Source organism: Tenrec ecaudatus, chromosome 14 (assembly GCF_050624435.1).
Source record: "Tenrec ecaudatus isolate mTenEca1 chromosome 14, mTenEca1.hap1, whole genome shotgun sequence".
Classification (NCBI taxonomy): Eukaryota; Metazoa; Chordata; class Mammalia; order Afrosoricida; family Tenrecidae; genus Tenrec; species Tenrec ecaudatus.
In genome coordinates this window covers 124,401,018-124,428,066 of record NC_134543.1, presented here as the reverse complement: position 1 = coordinate 124,428,066, position 27,049 = coordinate 124,401,018, and the positions used below count along the sequence as shown (strand labels likewise).

At 49.5% G+C, this 27,049-nt stretch overlaps 1 protein-coding gene across 6 annotated transcripts in view; it reads right to left on the bottom strand.

Annotated features, from left to right (window-relative positions):
* The window catches only part of TLN2 (talin 2), a 461,380-nt gene that overhangs the window by 107,953 nt on the left and 326,378 nt on the right, over nt 1–27,049 (bottom strand). For all 6 annotated transcript variants that reach the window (XM_075532415.1, XM_075532420.1, XM_075532418.1 and 3 more), the window contains 10 exons: nt 24,682–24,849; nt 23,102–23,396; nt 20,479–20,645; nt 17,931–18,059; nt 16,656–16,769; nt 14,344–14,457; nt 11,546–11,680; nt 9,221–9,349; nt 7,854–7,956; nt 300–508 (listed from right to left, as the gene is read on the bottom strand). In XM_075532415.1, coding sequence (XP_075388530.1) covers nt 300–508; nt 7,854–7,956; nt 9,221–9,349; nt 11,546–11,680; nt 14,344–14,457; nt 16,656–16,769; nt 17,931–18,059; nt 20,479–20,645; nt 23,102–23,396; nt 24,682–24,849 — 1,563 coding nt within the window. The remainder of the gene's footprint in view (nt 1–299; nt 509–7,853; nt 7,957–9,220; nt 9,350–11,545; nt 11,681–14,343; nt 14,458–16,655; nt 16,770–17,930; nt 18,060–20,478; nt 20,646–23,101; nt 23,397–24,681; nt 24,850–27,049) is intronic.

Below are 27,049 nucleotides of genomic sequence, written 5' to 3'. Positions count from 1 at the left end.
ATATCTACCTTGCCCAAAGCTAGGAAGCAGGCTGCAGTAAAAGCAAGCAAGCTCAGCCCCAAACAGACTTGCTATGTCCTGGTCTGTAACCTCCCAAGGGCGGATTTCCACTAAGTCCCCCACTCCCAAATGATCTGTTGACTTTGAGGTAAACAGATCTCACTTTAAATCAAAGAGGAGAAGGCAAGACTCTCAAAAGGAGATAGTGCATTGAGTGAATGAGCTCACCGCTGGGGGGAAATAGGCCCCAAAGGCAGTCCACATTAATGAGGGGCACAGCTCTCAAGGCAGGGCCTCACCTGAGCTAGCCTCTGCTGACTCTCCGCATCTCCAGGTGCAACCAGGGCCTGCTTGGCTTCTTGAATGAGCATGGCTGAGCCCTCCATCACGTCTCGAGCCGAATCTAGCATGGCGTGCGTGGCTGTGGGGTCACTGGTAGAGGCGGCCACTCCACGGGCAGCTTGGGCCAGTATCTTCAGAGCTTGGGCGGTTTCTCTAGCAGCCACTCCTGAGGACCAAAGCCCACCAGACCTGTTATTGAGAGTGCATTTAAAAGGACTACATCTCCAGACCAAGGCTCCCTTGAAAGAAGAGACTCCTACGCGAGTGTCTGGCTATGCTGACCTCCAAATTACTCTTTATTAAAGTTCAGTTCCTCGGTTCCTCTGCGTACTCCGGTCACTGGCCCTCGGCAGATCCAGGAGCGCTGTTCACAATACTAAAAACAACTCTTTCTAGCTCCCCTGGCCCCCTATACCAAGTACCCAGGAGGACGACAAGTGCCAGATAAACGTAGGTTTGTGAAGGGTGATTTTAAGGTCGCGTTTCCAACTTCTTTTCGAAGGGTGTAACTTACACACACGAAAATAAATGGATCTGTATGTCGGGCAAGTGTTGGTCCACAGTTCTAACCCAGCAGATGCTCCAAGGGAGAAAATTAAAGTGACCTGTCCCCCGATTTACTAGGGCAGCTGCGAGTCAGAATCGTGTGCTCGGTTACACACCCACACAATGACAATCTAGAGTGAGTTAAGGAGCATTTCGATCACGTCCATCAGCCCGTGCCCTGCTCTGGTCAACATCTCCTTCACATGAATCGCTATTCGAACACCTCTCGCCTTAGACGAACTTTGACTTAGAGTACCCCAGTATAGGAACATTACCGAATTTATTTTCCACTCTTCTGCTGAGGAACATGGGGTTGTTTCCAGATGAAAGGAATCTGCACACGTTTTTGTGTAAGCATTGTGGTGCACGGCCGGAGTCAGTTTTTTGTGGGATGGAGACCTAAGAGTTGATTTCTGTTGGGTCGTAGGGGAAGTCTATGTTCCGCTTTAGACAGCAGAACAGTTTTTCAAGGCAGTTTTAGCATTTTATACAAATTCCACAGCAATTTGTGGGAGCTCCGGTTGCCCCACATCCTAGCCATCACTTGGAACGTTGGATTCATCCATCTCAAACCCTCCCCCCGAGAGTTGACCATTCTGATGGGGGTGCAGTTGTATCTCACGGAGGTATTAACATGTAGCTCCCAAATGAATATTGATTCCAAGTACCTTTAATACGCCTATTGACGACCTGGGTGTCCTCTTTCGTGAATTGCTTTTAAATTTCCTTCTGAACATCTCATGGGACTCGGTGAAGAGCTATGAGTGGAAATGAATCCTTCCCATAGAGTTTCCCCTCATGCAGAATGAACACAGGCTCTGCTGGCTGACATGTTGTCCTTGGCCAGGGCAAGGCGAAGAATGGCCACGCCAGGGTGCATGACCAAAACACACACACACTTCTCACCACCACGCTGACCTCTGAACCAGGGCCAGGGTTAGACCTGATGTTTCTTAACTCTAGGTTAGAGTGTCTGCTCAGAGCTCTTTGGGATGGGGGGCTGTAAGGGCTTCTCGTTAGAACATCTGTGTGGATAAACACACAAATCAAGGTGTCTCACACACTAAACCTGGAAACAACTAGATTCTGAGGGACTGAGCTGACGGTCCCAGAACACTACTGAACGCAGCCTTCACCAGCAGCCTTCAGCCGAGTCGGCTCTGGTGCTGCAGGTGGTCTTGTTCCCACTGAGGACGAGCTCTGTAACCAAGTGAGGGGCAGGAGAGGCCCTGCAGCTGCAAAGCGAGACAGCTCTACAGCAATGCCGACTTGCTAATCTGTAAATATTCAGTAAGTCACCCAGTTGGGACATCATTCTATAACCTAATCAAGGCAAACTGCAATGCTGCCAATCTGCCATCTATGACACGGCACTTCTGAGGGCAGCTTACGTAGAGAAAACCTTGGAAATAAAGTGATCACACACACACACACACACACACACACACACACACACACACACACACACACACAAAATCCGGAAGGGTAAATAAGTGAACGTGAAGGAGTGGGGTAGGGAGCACAGAAGGGTCATTCCACTGTAGGGTTACTCTTGCACAGGGTTGGAAGATGCTGCTGCTCAGGACCTGGTGAAGACCTGATCTTTAGCTCCAACTCTGCTGATGAGCCAAGGCCATCTGCCTCGCTCTGGGTCTCCGTTCCCCACACCTTGTAGGCGAGGCCAAGATCCCAGCTGTAACCACTGAATATTGCAGCATGTGGTCTCTAGCCCGCTCTCACACAAACTTTTGAATTCATTTCAAAGTTTGAGTTGTATTTGATGTGGGAGGAATAAAACATTTATCGAGAGACGTTTATGCAAAAAGACTTCGCCAAAAACCTTGTATCGACTGAGATCATGTTTAAAAGACAGAACCAGAGAAGCCAGCATTCCGAACATCGCACGCGGTGGCTTCCCTGTGGAATGACCAAGGGGCCCAAAAGAACTCAAACGAGGAGACAAAGCCACCAGGGGCCAGCAGCAAGCCCGGTAGCTAGCCAAGACCGGCTGCATTCAAACCTTCTATGGTTTTCTCCACTGAGCCGAGGATCCTAGACAACCAAACGGTGGCCCCCGAGTCGGTTCTGACTATGAAGCAATCCTCTAGGGCAGAGCAGAGGGTCTCCCTTGGGTTTCCAAGGCTACCATCTTTATTGAAGTAAAATGCTATTGGTTCCAACGGCGGATCTTTTGAGTAGCAGCCAGCTGCGTAATTAACCACTGCCCCATGAGGACTCCCTTCCTAACAGACACCACCCCTTCCGAGGAAGCCACTTCCGTGCCAGAGCTACCTGTGAGGAGACATGACAGGTGAGCCTTGTCCCACTAACCCCAACCCTCGGAAGACAGAGTCCTTTCACAGTTTTCTTGCCATCTGCCCCTTACATTCAGAAGCGGCGCCTAAGGATTGCTCTGAGTGTTAAGAAAGCCAGAATTCCGTATCACCCCGGTGATTGATCAGAATCCACGTGGTCTGGGGGCACAACGGGGCGGGGCCTCACAGTAAGCTCACAGAGTAAAGACCAGGCAGGCAGGCATGGCATCGATTTGCAGACTCACTGAAACTGGGCTCAGGTTCTGTAACAACCACATAGAAATGCACCTTGAATACTGCACTGGCCAGGCAAAATGATCTCCACAGCAGAATAAAGCCCCATGCCCACTTCTGGCTATCCCAGACATCTCCTTTGTGGGTAAGCTGGGGAGTTGGGACCCAAGGAGGACTCGTCTCCATGGGTTCTCGCCTCGCTGCCCACTCATCCCTCACCTTTCCTGAAATTGCCTTCAACAAGGAGACCAGTGATTCCTTTCATCTTACAACCAACACGTGCCTCTTCGATCCCCACCTCACAGGACTGCCTCGCAGGTAAGGGTGCCTGGCTCTACAGGGTTTCCCCAGTCCTGGCGCGTCGATGGGAGGTGCTCATTCTTCCGAAGGGCTCCATTAAACAGTTGGGCTTGGGGGACTACTTTGGAAAAGGAGAGCAGGAACATTGGTGCAAGTGAAAAATGTAGTCCACACCACCGAATTGCAAATATGGAAGCCAATGTCTTGGCGAAATGCTGATGTATATATTTTACCAAAATAAAAAATGTTAAGGGGAAGAAAAAAAAGAGTTGAAGGTCTCGGTGTTACACATTGAACACGGAGGGTCTCAGCTGACAAACATTTTCCTCCTGCCATTCTCCCCAAGCAAACTTATTTATCTTACTCAATTCAATTATTATCAGGCGGCCAATGATTTCCCAATCGGTTTGACCAGCCCGACCTCCCTCCTGAGTTCCTCTGGCAAATGCCTGAGCTGCCGAAGAGGCCCCTGGGTTTGAATATCCTGCAGTCACATCATATGGAAAGCTGAATATGGCATCTCTGAACTCCACACTTGCAGACACCTGTCAGTGGTCCTGGGTCCCCAAGGCCCCTACCTGGCCCTTACATCAGTGATCTAGGCAATTTCTCATTCAGTTACCAGACCAACACTTAACCCACATCCTGGTCGGTTTCTCACCAGGCACCAAGACGCGTTCCGTTTGGACTTCATTAACCCTTCCCTCACTCCCACTGCAGGCCATTACCACCTCTTATCTTACCCTGATACATGCACTGGCCTCTTGCTGGCCTCCCTCACCCAACAGGGTGTCCCTGCGGGCCAGTCTACACGCGGGAGGTGGAGCAATGCATGTAAAAGGCAATCTGAACTATATCCAGTGGAAACCCCATCAGCATTTCACACCCTTAGGGTAAGTTCCAAATGATTCTGATTGGCTTATGAAGTCCTTTAGGATCTGCCCTGGCCTAGGAGTCCACCCTGTCTATTTCTCAGCTTAGAGCCTTCCACTTGACAGTGTATATTTGTCATCATCATTCTCAATTTTTTCCCCTGCTCCCCTCCTCTCTCAGGAACCCTTGATAATTTATAAATTATTTTTCCACTTACAATGTCCAATGTCTCCCTTCACCTACTTTTCTGTTGTCCATCCCCTAGGGAGGGGGTTATATGTACATCATTGTGATGGGTCCCCCCTTTCTCCCCCACCTTTCCCTTCCCCTCTTGGTATCTCTACTCTCATTATTGGTCCTGAGGGGTTTATCTGTCCTGGATTTCCTGTGTGTCTAGCTCTGATCTGTACCAGTGTACATCCTCTGGTCTAGCCAGATTTGTAAGGTAGAATTGATACCATGAAAGTGGGGGTGAGGAAGCATTAAAGAACTAGAGGAAAGTTGTATATTTCATCAATGCTATACTGCACCCTGGCTTATTCGTCTCTTCCTTGTGACTCTTCTGTAAGGGGATGGCCGATTGTCTACAGATGAGCTTTGGGTCTCCACTCCATGCTCCCCCTCATTCACATCAATATGATTTTTTGTTCTGGGTCTTTAATACTTGATACCTGATCCCACTGCTACCTCATGATCACACATGCTGGTGTGCTTCTTCCATATGGACTTTGTTGCTTCTCAGGTAGGTGGCCACTTGTTTATCTTCAAGCCTTTAAGATTCCAGATGCTGTATCTTTTGATAGCCGGGCACCATCAGCTTTCTTCACATTTGCTTATGTACCCACTTTGTCTTCAGTGATTGTGTCGGGAAAGTGAGCATCATGGAATGCCAGTTTAATCGAACAAAGTGTTCTTGCATTGAGGGAGTACTTGAGTGGAGGCCCAATGTCCATCTTCTACCTTAAAACTAAACCTATAAATATATGCACATAGATCTATTTCCTCAATGTCATATATAAATATATTTACATATACACATGCCTGTATTTAGACCTCTATAAATGACCTTTGCCTCCTAGCTCTTTCCTCTATTTCCTTTGCCTTTCCTCTTGTCCCACTATCACGCTCAGCCTTCATTTGGGTTTCAGTAATTCCTCTCAGTTACATTACCCGTGATCAAGCCCTACCAGGCTTCCTACACCCTCCTCGCCATCAATTTTAGATCACTTAGTGTTCTCTTGTCCCTGGGGTTAACACCCACTTCCTTTCCCCCAGCTCCCCTTTCCCATTCCCCCCCACCCCCCCACCCCCCCACTGAAACCATCAGTTCCATTGTTTTCTCCTCCAGATTGTTTATCCCACCTATCTTATCTAGATAGACCTGCAGAGATAAATAATATACACAAAAAGCAAGGCAGAGTAAAACAAAGCAACAAAAGAAAACAAAACCAACGACAAAAAAAGAAAAAAGCTTGTAAATAGTTCAAGGTCTGTTTGTTGACCTTTAGGAGTGTTTTCCGGTCAAGTCTGATAGAGTGCAAGGCCCTGGCCCCAAAGCCTATTTTTGGTGTTCCCTGGGAACTTTGTCGCTCTACTCCCCTTGATGTTCTGTTGCACACCTTTCACCTCAGTGCGGCGGGGTCAGATCAGGTGCAATTCCCACATTGTCTCCAGTGCTGTCCCCCATAGTGCTATGGGCCAGTGAGGGACGCCTAGACATCTTCTTACACACTAACCAGACCCCCTGCCAGCCTGGCTATCCGCAGTCACCGGGTGATGCAACTGGAGAGTCCGCCTTCTCTCCAATGCTACACATGATGGGGGTCAAGGTGTCAGGAACGCGTGTGTCTTTCAGAAACTCAAATCTCTTGTCTCCCCTCTGTGGTTTGTAAGCGTTTACACATATTGGTCTTCTTCTGGAACATCAAAGGAGTGCTAAGCAATCCTGAAAACCCCGACCAGGTGTCAAGTCTGCCCTGACTCTTTCTCTTACCCTCCCACTAGGAAGGAATTGCATCTCTTATTACTGTAGGCACTGGACTATAGCAGAGAGTGTCTGGTCAGTGCAAAGGGTTACGCGCTTGACAAAAAGCCAAAAGTTGGACAGTCTGCACCCACCCGAGGCGCGTGGGAATCTGTTTCTGAAAGGTCCATGCTTGAACACCCTTTGGACCAGTTCTCCCGCACACATGTGGGTGTGCAACAGCATAGCCGACCAGAAGCCGTCATTCATAGCCTGCCCCTCCCCACCTGCATCCTAATTCTCTCTCTCTCAGCCCTTCTGTCTTTCTTCCAATCATCTGCATTTCTGGGCAATGTGCTCTGAATTTTCTATGTTAGATGTTTCTAGACATCTTATGATGCCTACTTCCCACTAGAACGTTTCCTTTCTTATGTAAACGCCTGTTTTTCCTAGAGTTGACAGTGACACCTCACACAGACTCCTGATTAGGGAACAGCTCTCTTGCCCCCTGGGTCTGAGTTGGTGGCTCCCACAGTAGGACCCAGAGCTGGGTTTGGTTTCACTGTTGATTGTGATTTGGGAACACAGAGCAAGTCCGTTGTCCATCTACACGTCATACACACAGTGTCATGCCTTTGCTTACAGTCTGGACCATGTAACACCACCTGCCCGCTCATCTCCCGGTGCTCTGCAGCACAAATCAGATGTCTTCCTGTTAGCTTTCCCTGTGTCGGGAGCACCCCGTCTTTCTTTATTTGCTGTCATCAGCCACCACTCGGCGGCCTTTGTCCGTCTGAGAAAATTTCACGAGCCTCTTCTTTGCTGTCACCCCCCCCCTTTTCTCCTTGCTCTGGTTTCTTCCTGCACATTGCAGGCCTGGGGGTGTTGTGGGGCTGCACTTTGTGGTTGCAAAGTCAGCAGCTTGAACCTGCCAGCCGCTCCACGGGCGCAAAATAAGGCTATCGCCTGCTCCCTAACAATTCTCCTACAGGCTCGCTAGGGGATTTCTGTAGGATTTCACGACGCAGAGATCTATACCACTGTCTACTTATGTCTCATAGGAGGGGCCTGGAAATGCTTTAAGGGAACTATTGTAGTATCAAGTTCAGAATAACATGCTCCGAAAATAAGTCGAACTGCTGAGACATAGAGAAGTCATAGCCATTATCAAATGAGAGAAACTTCCTCTCCCCTCTGCCACCTCCCCCTCTGGTGCTCTGCCCCTGGCCACCTGGCATCTCGAGGGCGGGGCTCAGGGGCATGGGGGCGGGGGCGTTCACCTGTGTAGTGCTCGTTGCCTTGTGCCGCGCAGGTGAGCAGCTGCGCCATGGAGGATCCTACTGCTTTGGAAGTGCTTCCCAGGTCCTGAGCGCATTTTTCCAGCTATAGGAATAAGCAAGGGGGAAGAAAGTTTAGGAGAGACAGCCATGAGGTCTCAGCTGATCACACCTGGGCCTGCAGCTATTTCACCCATCAGACACCAATGATAGGGAAGCAGTCATAGCGACTGCAGGGAAAGAACGGTCCAGCCCCGCCCCCACCCCCTAAGTACGAGCTGTGAGACAGGGGACAGACACCGAAGTTCCCAGTCCCGGCTTCCAGAGGACCACACAGTACCTAGCTCAGAGGGGTTCAGAGGATTAACACGGGTACCGGACAAATGGAGGCCATTAGTAATACGCCGCTTGGAAGGGAATGTGCCACGGCTGTAACAAATCCTTATGTCTTGCAGGCATTGGGCGGACATCCAGCCGCACCACCTTCCTGGCCTGAGGGCCATGGACACGGTTCCACTTGCTCACTATACTTTGAGCAGTCCCCACCGCAAGGAAAGGCAGCAGGAAGTGCGGCTCGGCGTGGTAAAGGGGATTATGAAAGCGGGCAAAGTGCCGGTGCCCCATGAACAGCGCGGCGGCTCGCTTTGTACGCGGCATGGGTAACTGAGAGCAAGTCAGCGAGGCCTCAGCGTGGAGGGTTATTTGCTGGCTGCAGGATGCTCTGGATGAGAAGCCCGAGGCACACTGCCGAGACAGGAGGGGACCCAAGCACGTGTGCGTTTCCAGCCCGTGGCATTTGCCCCCGAGAGGCAGTGACTGGTTCATTACATCCAACAATCCTCGGGGGCTGCAAAAAGTTCGTGGAAAAATTCCATTATGCCACGAACTTACTGAAGCCTCTCCATATGTTAAAACAGGGTACATATTTTTACTCAAGGCAGAGGATGGGGCGCAAATACTCTTTTTACAAGCGTCGCTGGGTGTTACCTGCATTCTGGCTGACGGGTTGCTTTTATATAAAGGCAGAATCCACGTCCTGCCTGCTCTCCATGCAGTGCAGGAGCCGACCCTGCTGCTACCACGAGCTGGTCACGCTCATTAAATGGCTTCACCAATCCACGCCTAATTTCCTGGTCTTTACAACTTGGGTGACTTGCTTATTTAGTAAAGGGTTTTCTCAATGTGTTCTGTGTACCATGCATAGTGCTATGGTGAATTCGATGCCCCAAGTCTCCTTATATTCTAAGACTCGGGGCGTGTCTCCTAGGACGGCGAGGGCCATGCACACTGAAGCCAACGCCGACAACGACCTTCAGGTGAACTTCAGTAAAGGTAGAGCCCGGCCTCCAGCGGACACTATCCTCGCTTACCGTTTCTCCTGGCAATGGCTTCAGCTGACGCTCCACGGCTGCCATCTTGGCATCCTGCAGTTCATTCTTGAGTGTCTGCACGGTGCTCAGAGCTGAATCAATTTCCATAGGACCACAGGCTTCATGGGCCTGCGAACGAAGTGGAGGCACAGATATGGCACCGAGTCTGCTTGGGCAAAGGGGAAGAAATGTCCCTTTCTCTCCACCTGAGGAGTCTCCGAACCCAGTTGGAGGAGGCAGGAGTAGAAGGATGTATTTCCCCAGAGTCCTCCTGGGTCACAACCTTAGCCCTGACTTCCCTACCTAATCATGTATGTCTTTCTCCCAAGCGGAGTTATTTAAAATCTCCTTGAAGTTGGTTTCAAGAACTCCTAATCAGAGCTATTTAAAATCTCCTTGAAGTTGGTTTAAATAACTCCTAACCAGAGCTATTTAAAATCTCCTTGAAGTTGGTTTAATGCATTCATCTCTCAGTCAACGAGGATCCTTCATTTGCTGCACCTGGGGTGTAGAGATGGGGCACCCGCATCGTGAACTAGGAGCTCGCTCTCAGGCGCAGGAGGCACGTGGTGAATGCAGGAATGAGCCCGGGGCTCTGTGGACTGTCTGAATCAAAGGTAGTCCTTCCCCCCTCCCCCCTGCTTTTTAGAATTTTATTAACCATGGCACGGGTGATAAACTATTTGATTCTTAGCCATTTGTTTCAAAGGCAACGACTTCATTTCTGCGACCATGCAGAGTCCTGGGCTCCAAAGGTTTAGCTTGCGACCCACACCAGCCACCCGCCCAATTCATGTAGTTCCGTGGCAGATGCAAACACGCCCACCGATGAGTGTATGCCAAAGACTGCCAAGCCTCCAGCTCGTTCCTTTGGTGGAGAGTGTGCAGCAACAGCAGCAGCAAATACCACGAGATCTCCAGGCACCGGCATGCCTGCCTGCCTGCCTGCGTGAAAGAGGTGCGCGCTGTGTCAGGAAAGCAGTCAATGACATAGTCAGAATTGTGGGTGCCTGGTCTGGTTATCCTCACCCCTGTGGGCACATACACCAAGGGGCTGCACCACGTTCATGGGAAAATGGAATTGAAAAGAATGGAATTTTCCCATGAACTGTTTGAATTCCCTCGTCCATGGATAAGTATTTTGAAGGTCCCATAGTGTCTCCCTGCAGCCAGTGGGCAGCCTTGCTTGAAGCCCCAGCTGGGCTTCACTGTCCGAGAGCAGCGGCTTCACGCAGTCCACTGGAGAAACCGGCTGCAGTGAGACGGATGCTCAGGATCCACCCGCAGAGATTACGATTTGGTTGCCTGGAAGCAAGACTCGGGACTTGGCCTTCGAATCAACAGCGCCAGGTGCTTCTGGTGCAGAAGATCGAACTTGGCCTTGTAATCAACAACTCCCGGTGCTTCTGATCGAAAAGCGTCCAGCTGAGCGCTCGGTCTGAAGACCCTTTTGCTGGTCAGTTGCTAGAGCTCTCCTATTACTCGTTGGCTGTCGGGTACAAGGGCTCCTATTAAGAATTCAGACCACCTTGGACCTTGTTCCCTTGCTCACGTGTAAGGTCTCTGGTTTCTCGGGGGCTTGTTACATTGAGGGAAAGCTAACAGATCCACTGGAAAGTCATGTTAGCACTGTAACAAGATCTCTTTCGTAATTAACCAGGGCCACAGACCCAAAGCCTCTATTCTGTTCTACTGAGGACCCTGTTAGGGTGAGAAGGCCATATAAGATGTGAAAACCTCTCAGGGGAACATAAAAACCTAATAGAAATGACACTCAATTGGTTAGACCTGATCAATTTGTTATTACGTTCACAGGATAATATGGGGTTTTTTAGTAGTCGTGTGTTCTGGTCCAGTTTACTGGGCCTAAAACTCTGATGACCAAAAGCCCCCTTTCTGAGACGGAAAGTGGGTCACTTCTCAGTACGGGAGGCAGAATGAGGGTTGAAACCGTAGAAGAGATAATGGCTAATAGTGGTCAATGCTCATTCAAAACAGCCCAAGCCGAACTCACTGCCATCGAGCCAGTGCTGACTCAGAGCGACCCCTTGTGGGTTTCTGAGACGGACTCTGCTTACTGGAGTAGAAAGCCCAGTCTTGCTCCCACGGAGATGCTGGTGGTTTCGAACTGCTGGCCGTTCGGATCACAGCCCAATCCGTAACCACCGCACCACCGGGGCTCCTAAATGTTCATTCCTACTGGTAAAAAGCCAGTTCACGAAGGCATCTCCAGTGGTCATGCCCCAGGGGCACCTAGTCCACACCAGCAGAGAGAAGTTACAATCCCCTCCCTGAGAAGCTAACCCCCGACAGGGTTCCACTTGCCTTCTGGGAGGCAGTTCGTAGCTCTGCCAAACTGGTGGCGAGGTTCTTGGCACACTGGCTCAGCTGCATGGCCGCAGCCTGGTCACTCACAGTGGGCACCGCGGCTTTGGCGGAGGACACCATCTTGCTGCCGGGCTGCAGAGAGAGGAGCGGAGAGTTAGCGGGCTCCTGGAGAGTGAGCGGGCTCCTGGAGAGCGAGCCTCAGAGGGACAGACTCACGCAGCAAGGTCTCCAGTCTGTCAGTGTGGGGAGAAATGCCAGGCCCTTCCCACAAACTGGTGGAGGTTCCCGCCTATCTTGCCCCCCAAAAGAAAGAAATAAACCATAGTAAAAACATCCATGTTCCCTCAAACAACCACCATCCCAAATCGGTACCTTCTGGCATTTTGTTGTGCTTGGAAAAGATATATTGGTGGGGGCTGGGGCAGGCGTGGTGGTGGTTTAAGCGAGTTAAAGTAGAGACGATGGTTTCTTGGAATTCTAACTCACAGCAGACTTCAAAGACAGGAACTTATTACTTAGGGCATTACTGAGTACAGTTCCTTTGCATCTCGGAACGGGTGTGCGTCTTTGCCACAGGCGTGTCTCGGATTAGACGGTTTAGACAATACAGACAAATGAATCCAATAAAATCACCTCCCATCCCACAGTCCGAAACGATTTCACGGTGTAGAGATGCCTGTGTATGTGTGTGTGTATCTACCCCCCATCCCCCCAAAACAAGGCCATACTATGTATTGTACTTAACAAGCTTCTTGTTTTCTACCTTCTCTTTTTCATAGCTATATAAACCCATATCCATCAAGTCGATTCTGATTCATAGCAATGCTGAGATTTCTGAAAATGCGTAGCTCTTGGGAGCAGAGAGCCTCCTGTCTGCTCCCAGGGGCTGGAGCTTTGACCCACAGGCTCTGGGGAGAGCAGCCCATTGCCTAATCCAAAGTGCCACTGGGGCTCCGAGAGAGCAACATCGTATTCCCTGATGGACTTGCCCACATTCCCTGCCCCTCACTGCTGGGCACACTGCCATTTCCCCCGAAATACAATAATCAAAGGTGTAGTAAGCAATTTGAGAGCTAAGTCTTTGTACAGTAACATAATTTTCTTTGAATAAATGCTTAGAAGTGAAATCTATAGCTCAAAGAGTATACATAATTTTAAGACTATTAATATATGTGATAAAATTGCTCTTTAGTAAAGTCATAACAATTTAAGGGACACATAGTAGATATGTGACTTTTAATTTTAATATCCAAAGAATTAATAAGAAAAACCAGTATATGAATGTGTAAAAAAAGCACAGGAAACTAACAAAACCAAACATATGAAAAATGTCCAACATTGTGAAAAGCCAAGGAAATGCAAAATTAAGCAATAATTATTTTATATGCAAATTGGCACCATAAGAAAGAGCTTCTTAAAGCTTATGGGAAAATTAATATCTTTTAATTCAATTTTTCTATGAACTTTTTGAAGCTCCACCATATCTATTAACTATATATCTATATTCAATCTTTATACATCTGTGTTTAATACACACACACACACATACACACACACGCTGCTTAATTGTCCATCTTTGAAAAGACAGAGTCAAAAGTGCTTTCTGTGTACTGGCGTATGTTTCGATGCACTCAATCTTCTTCCAGAAAGACAATTTTACAGTGGCAGATGAAGAAAGCTGAAAATGTACCTCTTTGATTTGGCAATGCCATTCCTGCTTATTTTTCCTCCTGAAGTTTATATATTAGCAAAAACAAAAGGAAAAACAAAATCCAGGGCTGGATGGAAAGCAGAGCCCCGTGGGCCCTGATCATGGTCCTCCCAGCCCTGCCAGTACCCAGGGCAGCACCGCTGGTTTAGCTTCGCGGCGCCCAGAGGAGAAAGCTGTGTAAATCCGCAGCTCTCAGTGCTCAAAAGAGCAAAAATGTGTGTCTTACCACGCCATCACTGGGAGCTTAGCCTAATTAATTCATCAAGGGAACAGAGACTTGGGCATACACAAAGATTTTAGCACATTACAGATTTATGAAGACAAAATGTGAACCTTTTTATTCAAACTAATAAATGCTCATAAACATTACATTAAGAGAATTCTCTGCAGAACGAATTTCAATTGAAAAGAATACGAGTATGTATAACTCACATAAAAATCGCAGTTGTGAGACTTATTAAACAATTAACCAAATTGATGTGGCACTGGGTTCTACAACTACAGGCTGAACTGGACAGGGCTGACGAGGAGGCTCTCCTAATCGAGGGTTATGAGATGCAGGTAAGCAAGGAGCGCTGAGTTAGAAACAAAACTGAACACAACAAGCATGTACAGGAGGATTTGCTACAGCTTAATATTATTTCATTATATTACCTTAAAATGAGTCCCTCGACCTCACAAAGCCTGACAATACTCACTAATTAACTGTACAACTACCACAAAGAGCAATCACTTCTTTAGGTGTTCTGGAAACGGGCAAAGCTCAAGTGGTCACTCGTACTAAGCTGGTCATCACAACTGGCAAGTTAGGACATGCTTGCTTCCTTAGAGGAGAAATACATAGGACACTCCCAAGAAAAATGGGTTATATGCCGTCTCCCCGGGGCAATTTTCCGGCATATTAGCATTTTGCTTTGCCAAGCTAAATCTGCGTGTCCTGAAAATGGAAATACGAAGAGGGGGCCTTCAAGGTGGGCTCCACGGCACCGGCTTTGCTAAGGCTGGGGGAATTCATCAATTCTTCAGAAGCCCAAAGGGGGCCCCTGCCCAGCTGGGAATAAGCAAGGCGAGCGGATCTTGTTACCTGGAGGAAGTTCTGGCTGGAGATGATGAGGGCCAGTTGGGCACTGAGGTCTTCTGCCTGCGCTTGGCTTCCTCTCACGCCCTGGACCAGCTGGGGGATATGATCAGCCACAGCCTACGGATGCAAGGAAACAAGCTGAGCAGCCCTGCCACGGTGGGATCGCCCACAGAGGCAGGCAGGCCCCAAGGTGACAACCTGGGGGCGCCCTAAGTTAACTCCACGGCAACCGGTAGAGATGCATCCTCCCGCTAAGCCTGGCATTTAGGCAGCATGCTTAGCCGGCTCAGTACTTGTGAACACTGAATCACAGTCTCAATGCACTGTCCTTCCACACCACAGGCTCTCCCTGCCCCGTGCTTCTGAAGCTCTCAGAACCCTTGGCAGAAGATGATTCACCGTGGTGAGGCTTTCCAAGAACCTCCCAATTGCAGTGCATAGCACTTCAGCTCATTAGGGTTTCAGATTTACAGCAGAGGCTCTAGACCGGTGGTTCTCAACCTTCCTAAGGCCACAACCCTTTCATACAGCTCCTCGTGTTGTGGTAGGATTTGCATGTGGGCGGACCCTCCTGGAGACAGAGAGGAGCGGGGTCTCAGTTCCTAAGACCATCGGAAATGTGTTCCTTGACGGCCCCTGTGAAAGGGTCGTTCGACTCCCAAAGGGTCGGGACCCACAGTTGCGAACCGCCGCTATAGACAATCCACAGGGAGACAGACTGGAGACGAGGCCCCATGGTTAGAAGTGAGAGAAACCCCAGAGATGGCATCCCTGATGCGTCCCTTGCAGGCACATACTCTATCTACCCACTTGTGCTTGCTCTCTTCCAGCCAGGGCCTCTCCTTTCCCTAAGGGAAAATCCCAAAGCGCAGGAGAAAGGAGGAGGGACTGGCAGGCCCGGAGGCATGGCTACTTGCAAGTAGCCTTTTCCCCTCATCCAGCCTAGAGGTGAGCCTTCAGTGTGGTCCTCCCTGCACGTCATTAACCAAGCTCTCGAGCATCATCGCGGACACTGAGCTCATCCTGACCAAGTGACATGTCTTCTTCCCCCCTGTCTGTGGTTGTTGCTAAGTGTCACCAGATTGGTCCGGACTGAGAAAGAAGACACTCTGCCTGATCCAGCACCACATCCTCATCATCCTTTGAGCCCACTGGTGCAGCCACTGTGCCAAAATCCATCCCACGGAGGGGCTTCCTCTTTGTCAGTGGCCTTCCACTTTACCAAGCACGTGAGCAAATTAGATCTTGTGTCTGCTAGGATCTGGAGCCAGGTCCCTGGGTCCGGAGAGAATGTGACCCAGGCTGCTTATTTCCCCCCTTAAAGGGATCTGGCTTCAACACAGCAAACCCTGGCCTCTGCACATGGCGCCGAAGAACAGAGACGAAAGGGAAACAACAGAAAATTGCGGCACCAGCTGGGTGGCTGGGAAAGTGTTCTCCAGGAGGCTGTACACGCTCTAAACCAGCGGCCAATATATGGAGCTGTGTCTCCAATAGCCAGGACTCATGGGTCCAGGAACCAAGGGCTGGAAGCTGGAGTGGCACCACTCACTATTACTCCCAGTGATCCCCTTGAACTCTCCCACCTGGAAACACAGCACGGGTTCCACTGAACTGGCAGCTGAGAATGTCCCCTGGGCACTTTGGGCTTCTCATGCCTTTGGATCAACAGATCAGGAAGAGTGTCACTCTACTGAGTGGTGTGATTGATCCAGGTTACCCAGGAGAAATCGGACTGGCTTTATAATGGAGGCAAAAAAGAATATGTCTGGGATCCAGGAGACTCCATAGGTCGACTCTTAGTGCTACCATGCTCTGTGATTAAAGTAAATGGTAAGGTACAGCAACCCAATCCTGCACATGTCACCGAAGAACAGAGACCAAAGAAAAGCAACTGAAAACACCAACACATCAGAGCCACCGAGGCCAGCAGGATAGGACACCTCCTCCACGTGTCGTCACTGGGGAGCAGAGACCACGCACTGCTCAGAGGGTCAAGACCGACTATGGAGCTGAGGCTCCCAAAGGGAGAGGGGCACTCTGGAAATTCCAGGCTTCATTCTGATCTGGCCTCTCACAAAGAAAGAAGAGAATGCGGCCAAAGTAAGACGATGCTGGCAAACATGCACACACACTCTCTCCGATTCCCACCCCACCCCCACCGCACCGAGCCGACGAAAAGCAGACGTGTGCACCTGCAACATGGGAGCTCGCGCAAACTGGATTAGGGCATTGGACGGGCTGTATTAACCAGATTACCAGGGCACCTGGCATCCTGATGCTGTCAGGCTTAACTCCAGCAGCCGGAAGCTCACCTTACAGCTCTGGACCAGCTGCTGCTGGGCCGCAGGGTTCTTGTTCGAGATGGCTGCGTTCTGGGAGGCGGCGATGGTCTGCGTGGCTGCGGCTGCAGCCTGCTTGGCTGCCACCTAGAAAGGAGAGGGCGAGCTGGGACTCAGGGTTTGCATAGCACACCCAGGTGTGCAGCCACTTCATCAAAGGTGTGGCCCTGGCCTGCTGCACTGAAGGCAGCTCACCCAAGTGAGAACGAAAACTCCGGGTCGGGAAGACGCTGACTTTGACCAATCAGGGATGATTCTTAGCGCTCTTTGGTTTGCATCCCTGGGACAAGTGATCAAGGTGAGCAGACTTGAAGACCAGAGGGCCCACCTTCATTTGTCTTTTTCAAAGGGACATGGTGGACTGATAAGCCACACCGTGCCCTGATGTTGTCAGGGGGGAACTTTTTACACAAAAAGCAAAGGCTGCTTTCTGGAGCCGGCCACCAACGCTGGTGCCCGATTCTGACCCCGTGCAGGGGAGCGTGGCTCAGAAACACATGCGCATGGCCTCTGGGGAACACTTTCTCCAGCTTATTCTCATCTCTGCTTCCAAGAACAAAAAAGGGCAATTTTCCTCCAATATGTGACTACTTGTCTACGGGAGGATTCTTCCTTTAAAAGGCAGGTTCCCAGTGCCCACCCCATGACATTTATGAGAGAATTGTTATTTTCTTATGTAGCATAGGTCTATTCCTATTGAAACCTTTTCTTTCATAGAATAATCTTTTTAAATGACACAATACTTCTTCCTACCCCTTCCCATACCTGCTCATCCAACTCTTACCCTCCATTCTCTAGGCTCCCAAAGCCCCGATTTCCTTCAGGACACCCTGGAAAACTCATCGCCTCCAACAAAACAGATAGACGAGTGAGCACATAAAGTTTGTGTAAAGAAGGAATTTTTTTTAAAAGGAATGTTCCTACACTTTTTGAAGCCGCTCATACTTCCAGCGGAAGGTCCTTCTAATGTAAAGCTGTCAGCCAACCAAACCATCCTGGTTAGTTTCAGAAAATGGTGGACACTGTTCCTGAATAGTAAACCTTTTAAGACTTGGAGCCTCCTGGCATTCCCAGGAGCTGCAACAACTCCACGTGCATTGGATCCACGCCTTCAGTTACCTAACTCATGCAACCAGGCTGCTAACCTCGATTTTAGCTTCCTTCCTACCAACGTGTACACTTGACTTTTCTCCTTCCTTCTCCAGTAACCTAAGGTGGACGTCCTAGCACATCAGCCGCTTTGCTGACCTCCAGCCGGTTGACGATCTTCTTCTTGATGGCGTTCTGGGCGGCAGCGTTGGTGGCTACGCGGAGACCTTCGGCCGCTTCCCTCAGCCGTTGCTGCTGGTCCTCGTTGTCTGGGTTGGCCGCAGCCCCCTGCAATTGTGAAAGTAGAGCTTCGGACTGGTTCACCGGGCACCACTCCCCAGAGAGTGGATGCACGGCTTCCATGTGCTCCGCCCACCCTCCCAGCCCCTGGCCCCAGGACTGGAGCGGATTTGGAAGTGAAAGTTAGAGGCCGCAAGCGGTATCTTGATGATAAAGATGTAACAAAATATGCCTAAGAAGGGGTGTTTCAAATCTGCACCGCTGAGCAGCAGAAACCCAGTGGTAATCATTAAACACTTGGGATCCTAGCCCTGATTCTCTGTACAAATTAACGTGTGGTCAGAAATCCGCAGTCCAAACAAAATGAAACTCCATCTGCGCTCCACCCACAACAGACCTCTCCGGGAGAAGGTACTTTCTGTGACAGCAAAGACATGTCCACGATCCCCTGTCCCCGTGGCCTCAGTAGATGTGAAAGGGCCAAGACGTGGGTATGAACAGGTGGAGTGGGGTGGAGGAAGCAGGGTGGAGGGGTGGGAAGGCCATCACAGTGACAATCAGGAGATGCTGATGAAAATGCAGAAGGCTAGGAAACTTTCCTCAGGGAGGCTGGGTAGGAAAGCAAGCAGAGCTGGTAGGCAAAGGTACTGGGTTGTGGGGGAAGCCTATATCCTGGCAGGGAGAGAGGAAGATGTAGCCCATAGACACAGAAAACAACAAACTCCCTGTCACCAAGTTGATTTCAACTCATGGCAACCCTAAAGGACAGGGCAGAGCTGCCCCTGTGGGTTTCTGACACCTGCAGCTCTTTATGGGAATTAAAAAGCCTCATCTAGAAACACAAGACAATCTTATTTAGACGGGGGTGGGGTTTGGTGGGGTTTCAAGTAGGGGAAGGTTAAAAGTGATTGAGGGGAGGATATAACTGTACTCTGTTGGATCAACAAAGACTTAACAGGACATCTAACCTATTTCTACCACCTGGATTCAAGGCCTCTCCCACAATACTTGGTGGCTTTGTGCCCAGAGCTTGATGTGCATAGATCAAGTTTCTTTCTACAAAGGCTTCCTGGAAATGTTTGTTCACAAGGCAGGGAAGACAGTGTGATAGTTCCATAATCTTGTGTCAATTTGAGGACATTGAGAGTGAAGGGGTGGAGTCTAGCTGGTCAATCAAGATATGGCCAATGAGGCCTCAGTGTGGGCGTGGCCTTCTCATGAGGATCCTGGAAATGTCCTCTTTCTCCCTGGAGGGGGGCCACACTCCCTCTCTGCTTCACCTTCCTGCTGAGGAGCCACCCTCAGAGAGCTGGAGGAGCCAGCACTGAGATGCTTCCACTGGAGCCACAAGACTTTCCACGCACCGCCCTGGGATCTTCCTGCATTCGGCATCATTGTATGTGCTATGAGTCTGAAGAGGAATTTATGGACTACTATCAGACATATGAGCTAATATCAGGCTTATGGCCTTGATCTGGGCTGGGCTGGGATGCTTTAAAAATATACAATTGCTCTTGGATAGAAAGCTTTTTCTTCTACATACATGAGTGTCCCTGGATTTGTATCTCTACTCAACCATGCCTTCCACAGACAGAGGGCAGGAGAAAATTAGCTAAAATTAATTTTCTGCGGACGGCCTCATCTTTCTCCCTTGGAACAGCTGAGCCAACCACCCCTACATGACCCAGCAACCCACCCAAATTAATAGCTGCACCACAGGGCCTCGGAAAGAAAACACGCGCGCACACGCGCACACTCTCTCTCTCTCTCTCTCTCACACACACACACACACACACACACACACACACACACTCTCCTTTCTCTCTCTCTCTCTCTCTCTCACACACACACACACACACACTCTCTCTCTCTCTCACACACACGCACACACACACACCACCACCACCACCACCACCACCACCACTAGTTTCTCTGTATCCTATGCATGTCTGCATGACTCTATACATCACTGGTTGTGACGTACATCACATGCTATGCAGCATAGCTATCGGAACTCACAGAGCTGACTCAACTTCCCTCACACTCTTATCTTAAAACGGCCATTGGAATTTGAAGAACAGCAAGTGGAAACACTACATTATGTAAAACCTTGATGGCTGGGAAGCCCCACGGAGGGCACAGGAGCACTGAGGCTGCAGGAAGGAAACAGGCACAGGCCAACACACTGCTGAAAACCTTGAGTTTAAGTGAATCATCGGTTTCACTTCAGTTAATGGTGAAGACCCGGTAGAAGAAGAAGAACTCGTGCGAAGGAGGGCACTCTATGGTCCAGAGGGGAGTCAGCACCGCTCCTAACACATACTTCCATTCAGAAGCTCACTGATCTTCTTCCCCACCTGACCAAACTCACAAAGTGATACCGATGTTAAACAATACAAGCGCATGCCCGGCAGTCACCCACCACCCTGCGTCTTATCGACACTTTTCTTTCAAACTCAGGCAATACCTTTGCGGCTTCCACCATGCGAGCAGTAGAGTCAGCCAAGAGCTTTGCCGCCGCCAGGAGCTTCTTGGAATTCTCCATGTCGATTTCAGCTTCCGCATCGGACCTCATGGCATTGACCAGGTCTGAGGTGGCTTGGGCCAGGACTCGGGCCTGACGGACCATCTCACCTAGACGACGGGACAGAGGGTACTGTTTCCCTGCTTTCCAAAGGTCAGTTGAAACCGAACCACGTACTTGTGTCCACTCTTCTCTGGCAAGCTGGCTGATGAAAACCGAGCCTCCTCTCCAGCCTCTTATTTGAATCATGGCACTCGATTTGACCCAGATCTGAAGATGTTCTTTGTGCAAACCAGGATTGCACACCCCACACATAGCACAGTTGGATTCAAGTAGAGTACAAGTCACCAGAGAGAAAGGAGCCTTAGTAACGCAGTGGTTACAAGATCAACTGTGAGCCCAAAGGCCTGTCACTTGAACCCGCCAGCTTGCTGAGCTGCTTCTGGACAGACTGGCAAAGAAGCCCTAGGGCAGTGCTACTTGGTCAGACAGCGACATCGTGAGTCAGCATCTACCGAGGAGCACCACCGACAACCAAAGAGGAACTCTTTACGAATATAAAAACAGGAGCAAAAGGATGCGGACTAGCTTCCAATAAATACGAATTTTTAAAACAGGGTTGACCTCGTGCTAAGAACCCACTTACAGAAAACGCCTCATCAATTCTGATGAATGAGCATAGAAAACAGTTACTTTTAACTTTTGAGCAACATTACACCACATAAGTAAAATCCACTCTGCTTGTGCTATTCGGCTTTGGTGAATGGGAACCAGAGACCCGAGTTTTGTGCTTAACTGTGGCGCTTCCCTTGGCTGAGAGCTCGCCCCGTTGTTTTTCTCCGTGTTCCCCTTGTCCCCCCAGTACCGATGCCGACCTTACATTGCATAGTGTTTGGATTTTAGTCTCTCTGCAATTTCACTTAACTCTGTTCCAGCTTCGCTTTTGGAAGAGAGAGAGGTATGAACAGTGAACAATAAAAACAAAGCTATCCGCCTGGAAGGATTTCTTCCACTCCGAAAAGACACTGGGGAAGAATGCGACAAGGCCTGTAACACTAGAGGAGGGAAACCTTTTCCAACCAAAGAAACAATGTGTGAAAGCAACGTGGCATCTCGCTTTGGATGCTGGGACACGGAAGGCCAGCAGTGGAAACTGGTGGTAGCTGAATCATGCGGGCAGCTTACTTCGTAGGGCTTCCAAGCTCACCTCTAACCATGGCTTGTTCCGGGGTTGGGAAAGAGGTTGGAAATGAGGACAAGCTGTGGAAGGCGATTCAGCAATTCGTTATTATGAGAAACCTCTTTGTAAATCTAAACTCCTTTCAAAAACCACAGTTTTGTTTCAGGAAAAGAAAAAAAAAGGCAATGAACAACGACAATAAAAATGTTTGAGAGTTCCTAGCTTCTTAAACCGTTTGAAGAGGATTTGGAATAGTACAAAAATAACTCTGAAAAATACCTCCTCCACATTTAAGCGTACGACTAGGGTCTGTGTTTCCCATTGACCAGGGCCAAATGGCCTAAACAGAGTGCATTGTACTTAAGTGGTATAATCTAATTCAAAATTTACAAGTAATTGATTTCTAGGCTCATGATTCAGAATTTGTGATGAGGCGTTTTCTGTAAGCGGGTTCTTAATGCGAGGAAAGCGACACTGCTTTGCGTCAGGCTGATCCTGACTGACAGTGGCTCCACCCGTGACAGAGTAGAACTCCACCCTGGGCTTCCTGGCTCCCGTTTTTTGCGTAGCAGGTCCCCAGGCCATTCTTGTATGACTCGTGGGTGGTTTTGAACTATCAGTCTTGAAGGTGGGAGGTAAATGCGCAAATCTGTTTGACCAACAAAAGACTTTGTAGACAGATAAATTTAGATTGGGTAGTGATAGCTCGAGGCGTGTGCTGGTGGAGCGAGCGAGTTGGGCAGCTAACCGCAGGAGTGGCAGTTCGAAACGACCTACTGCTCCTCGGGAGAAAGACAAGATAAAGAGTTACAGTCTTGAAAACCAGCAGGGGCAATTCTACCCTGTCCTCTAGGCTCACCATGAGTCGATACTGAGGGGATGGCAGTGCGATTTTGAGGGATAGATGGGAGTCCCTGGGTGATGCAAATGGCTAAAGAGCTTGGTTACTAGCCCTAAGGCTGAAGGTTCAAGTCCATCCTGAGGCACTCAAAAGAGAGATCTGGAGGTCTACGTCTGAGGTCAGCTATGGGGCACCCAGCACAGTCCAGTTCTGCTCTCCTGCTCAAGCAGACTCAATAGCAAGGCGGTTGTTTTCCGTTTCCTTTTAATGATGGGCTGGGTGTGGGGAGATCTGACCTCTCAGTTTACAGACTGAAAAAGTACTCAGTGCGATTCTACGTCACAAACCAAAGAGCAGCCTTATCTTAGGTAGGTCTCCACGTATCGCCAAGGAAGTGCCACTCAGAGTCTTCCTCTGGGAGGAAGCGTCTGATGAGGCTGAGGAGCAAGTGGCCTTGCACTTGGCTCCTCCCCCGGCAGCCTTCACCTCCACGCCCGGCCTCCCCCAGGGAGCCCCATAGAGACGCCACACAAGCCAACCCTCACCAGCATCGCCCATGGAACTGAAGATGCTCTCGGTGACACACATGATGGTGTCGGTGGCCTGGTCGTAGCGGCCGATGGGTTCGCCTCGGCTGGCAAACTGTCGCACATGCCGCAGAAGGTCGTGCAGGGCCTGACTGACCACGCTGGCTGCCGCGCCGACCTGCTTCAGGAGCTCGCTGTCGGTGGTGGCCGCCTGGCAGGCGCGGACGCAGTTCTCCACCGAGCGGTCCACAAGCTTGCCCGCCTCAATCAGCTGCTCCTGGCACACGGGGGAGCTGATGGTGGGGCTCACCACCTGCAGGGAGACAAGAGCAGGCTTGGGGCCCTGCGGGCTGACCCCTGACACTCAGTGTCCGTTAACATCTCCACTGAGTTCGCATCGTGGCTTGGGCCTCATTCCTTACTTACGGAGCCAGAGACTAAACTAAACCATCGTGAAGGCAGCTCACATGCCATTAGTATAGATCTGAGAAGGGGTCCTATTCTGTACGCTTCCTTCGTATAGATCTGAGTGGGCTTTATTCACTGTGTGTGTGTGTGTGAACAAGGGTTCAGAAAGTTTCTGGAAACATGGAATTCAAAGACAACAGGGTTTTCCCTTGAACTTTCTGAAGATCATACCTGGCAATCATATTGCTATTTCTCGGGGGAGAAATGTCTACTCTTTACCAATCTCCTCCCTCCTTTTAGCATCCCCGCCTTGCGTGTTCTGCACTGGGCTAAGCAAAACACATAAGGAAAGTGTATTTGTTTATTTCCAAAGATACTCGGAACTCTGCCCCAAACCATCCTCAGTGGACAATGACAAAAGAAGGGGTCCACACCAGACGGCCCCCCGTACTGGTGCAAACCCTGCCACACAATACAAAAGGCCACGCGCTGCCAGTGCACAGGTCTGAGGAACATGGGGCATCGCCAAGTCCAGAGACGTGTCCCTCCCATCGCTTGATACAGCGTGTTAGTGACAACTGGGCACGTCGGGATGGAGAGGGATTTGGAGCAGACGTATCTGGGTCACAGCCTGAGCCTGCCATTTTCGCTGGTGTGGCCTTAACTATGTAGCTAACATCTAAGGACATCAGTGTTCTCATGAACAAACTGGGGACGAGAGGGCTCAATTTGAGGGGATACTGGGAAGATGTAACAGGTGTTCCCCTCCTAATCAGCCACTTGAATATCCTTACTCTGACACTGCACGTTAGAAAAGGCTCTGGGATATTCTGAGGATCATTTCTGAACCTATGTCTAACACTGCACTTCTCAGTGCAAGCATCCTTTGTGTGCATGTATAGATCAGACGTGCTGAGATGTCCAAAGGGGCGGCATGGCGATTTGCAGAAATAAGATGCAGAAAAAGCACCAGCTGCCTGAGGACTTGCTTAAAGGACAATGATACAAGCAGAATTGGACAGTTTCTGCCAAAATCCTACCAGGTTATCTCTAAGCAGACACCTGAAGCAAGCGCTCAGCCTTGAACCATTTAACAATTTCTGTCTCTGAACCACCCCAAGGACTAGGGGCAGGCAAGAAGAGCAGGTGACATGATGCTTTGTGGAGGGTAGGGGCGCCAGCAGGCTTACCTTAGCACATGCCACCAGCTGGGAGGTGGAGAGGGCACACTGGGTGGCGGCAGCAATTACCCTGTTCTGTAGGACGGTGTCCTCAGCCGCCTGGGCAACGTTCTTCGCCTTCAGTACCAACATGGCAGCAGCATTGGCAACAGCTTTGGCCAAACTCATTAAAACATCCTGAGAGAAGGAAGCCACAAAGTGTTCACTGGTTCTGCCCCGCCCCAATCAACCATCACGGCCTGAGCATTAAAAAGTGGCTTCTACCGAAACATTAAAAAAAAAAATTTTTCCTCATTTGATCTTTTTCCCTCGAGCACTCTAGAATGGCATTTCCCCACTTATTTCCCTTAAATGTCAACTCCTCCTAGTGATGAAGCAAAGAGACGCGCATCCTGATACCATCACCTCTTACACACCACTGAGCACAGCAAAGGTTTACACCTGACGCCAGTTAATTCCAGGGAAGGGCTTTCGCTTTGACCACTAATCCACACCTTTGCCCTTCTCTGACACTAGTAATCTTTGCCAATCTTTGTCAATGTGGTGAATCAGGAGAAGCTTGACGATGTACCCAGATGCGACAAATATCATGTCCAATGGGAAGGATGCCAAGTTATCGTGGCCCGCTGTCATTTGAAAATGCATTTCTTCTAACTCAGGATTCAAGTTATCCTCAGAAATTCACCCACGTCTCTGCCTCCAGAGGGCAACGTTGGACATGCATACACCAATAACTCGCCTCAACAGGTTCAGAGGCAAGGAAATTTGAACGTAAATTAAGCTCAGCAATCTCGAGCCTGCTGGATAGGGATCCAACTAAGTAATGAGACTATGTAAATAAATCAACTACACAAGACCTGAATGAAGATGCGAGGCGCTCTGACTCCTTACAGGTAAGTGTATGTTTCCATTCACTGGAAAAGCATCTCTAAGCGGGCTGACATGCCCTTTATTCAGACGACCAAGTTTGTCCCCCGTGCGCTTAATCTGTAACTGCTGTCACGTTTAATTTACCTCCTTGCTTTTAATATTGAATGTCATTTATTTGATATGGAAATGCCTTCACACACACACACACGAACATGAGTCCTTTTTGTGCAGACATGTTAAGGCTTTCTCACCCATGGGAGATGCAATCAGAAGTCTTAATTAATTCATCAGACAATAAAAAGCACTTTTGATTCAAAATGCAGAGGACCCCCACAGAGTCTTTACAACAAGAGGTTTCATGAGAATGGCCTATAGGAAAGAGTGCTAAGGATGGGAGGTTTCCCACAGAGCAAAGATTACGTACCATCGAGACAAAAAAAAAGACAAAAACCAACCTATGATTCGACTGTGTCAGCTGGTTTTAAAATCGCCAAAAAAACAACAACAAGCAAACCATGCTAAAGATCAACGTTCTTCTGATGCTTAGCTCAGTATTCAAGGAGAACTCCAAGTCTGTAGTGCTGAAGCTTGAAGTTGTTGCTTTGGGATTTGCCGGGCACTTGGTAGCACATAGCTCTTAGGGATGGCTTCCAACATGGTCTGCAGTTCTCGGACACCTCACTCAAGGTCCAGTGAAAACACAAACTTCAAAAAATAACTTTTCAGAGTGGGTTCCAGAATTGGGTCATGTAGCAGCATCTAGCTTGTGCTAAAAGTGTTTTGTTGGCAGCGTTTCAAGAAACCTTGTGGCTATTGATTTTGGAAAGCAACCACCCCAAGCAAAGCAAACACAAACAAAACCAGCCCGGCCCTACAGTTCAAACAAGAACGCATTACTGCCGCTGCAGCAGCTGACCAGGCCTTTTCACAAGGCTGCTAGGTCACGGCCAAATAAATCGGTTAACTCTGGGGCCACGCAGTACCCCAAGAGCCCAAGAAAAGCCCCAAGATCGGATGTCAAGAATCAGAAAAGAAAGCCAACGTCAGTAAGCCAGGGGCAACCCACAGGGGAGAAGCTGGCGCTATCACCTGACAGGAAGTAAGACCTTCGAGAGAGGGAAAACATTCAAGTCAGGCCCTTCTAGGTGAACATCACTCCCCCAGGGCGGCCACCCAGAGCGCCTTGCTTTGTGGGTTAGCTGAGAGAAACGCGAGGAGCAGAGTCGGCATTCATCTGCACGGAGAACAACCTGCCAGATGCAATCGAAACCAAGCTCTTGAGGAACGACAAGAATGCATGAGATCTGCTAAGCCAGGATTGTGACTTCCCTCTTAACCGTCCCAAACGCTTAGGAGGCAGTGATCGTGGTTTTCAGGAAAGTGAGTGAGTTACCTTGAGACAGGGAAGCCTACCGACCATGAGCTCAATCTCAAATCTACCCAACTGCTAAGCAGATCCCTGCTCTCATGCAAAAAACAAAGCTAATCAAATTCTGCAGAGTTCTTG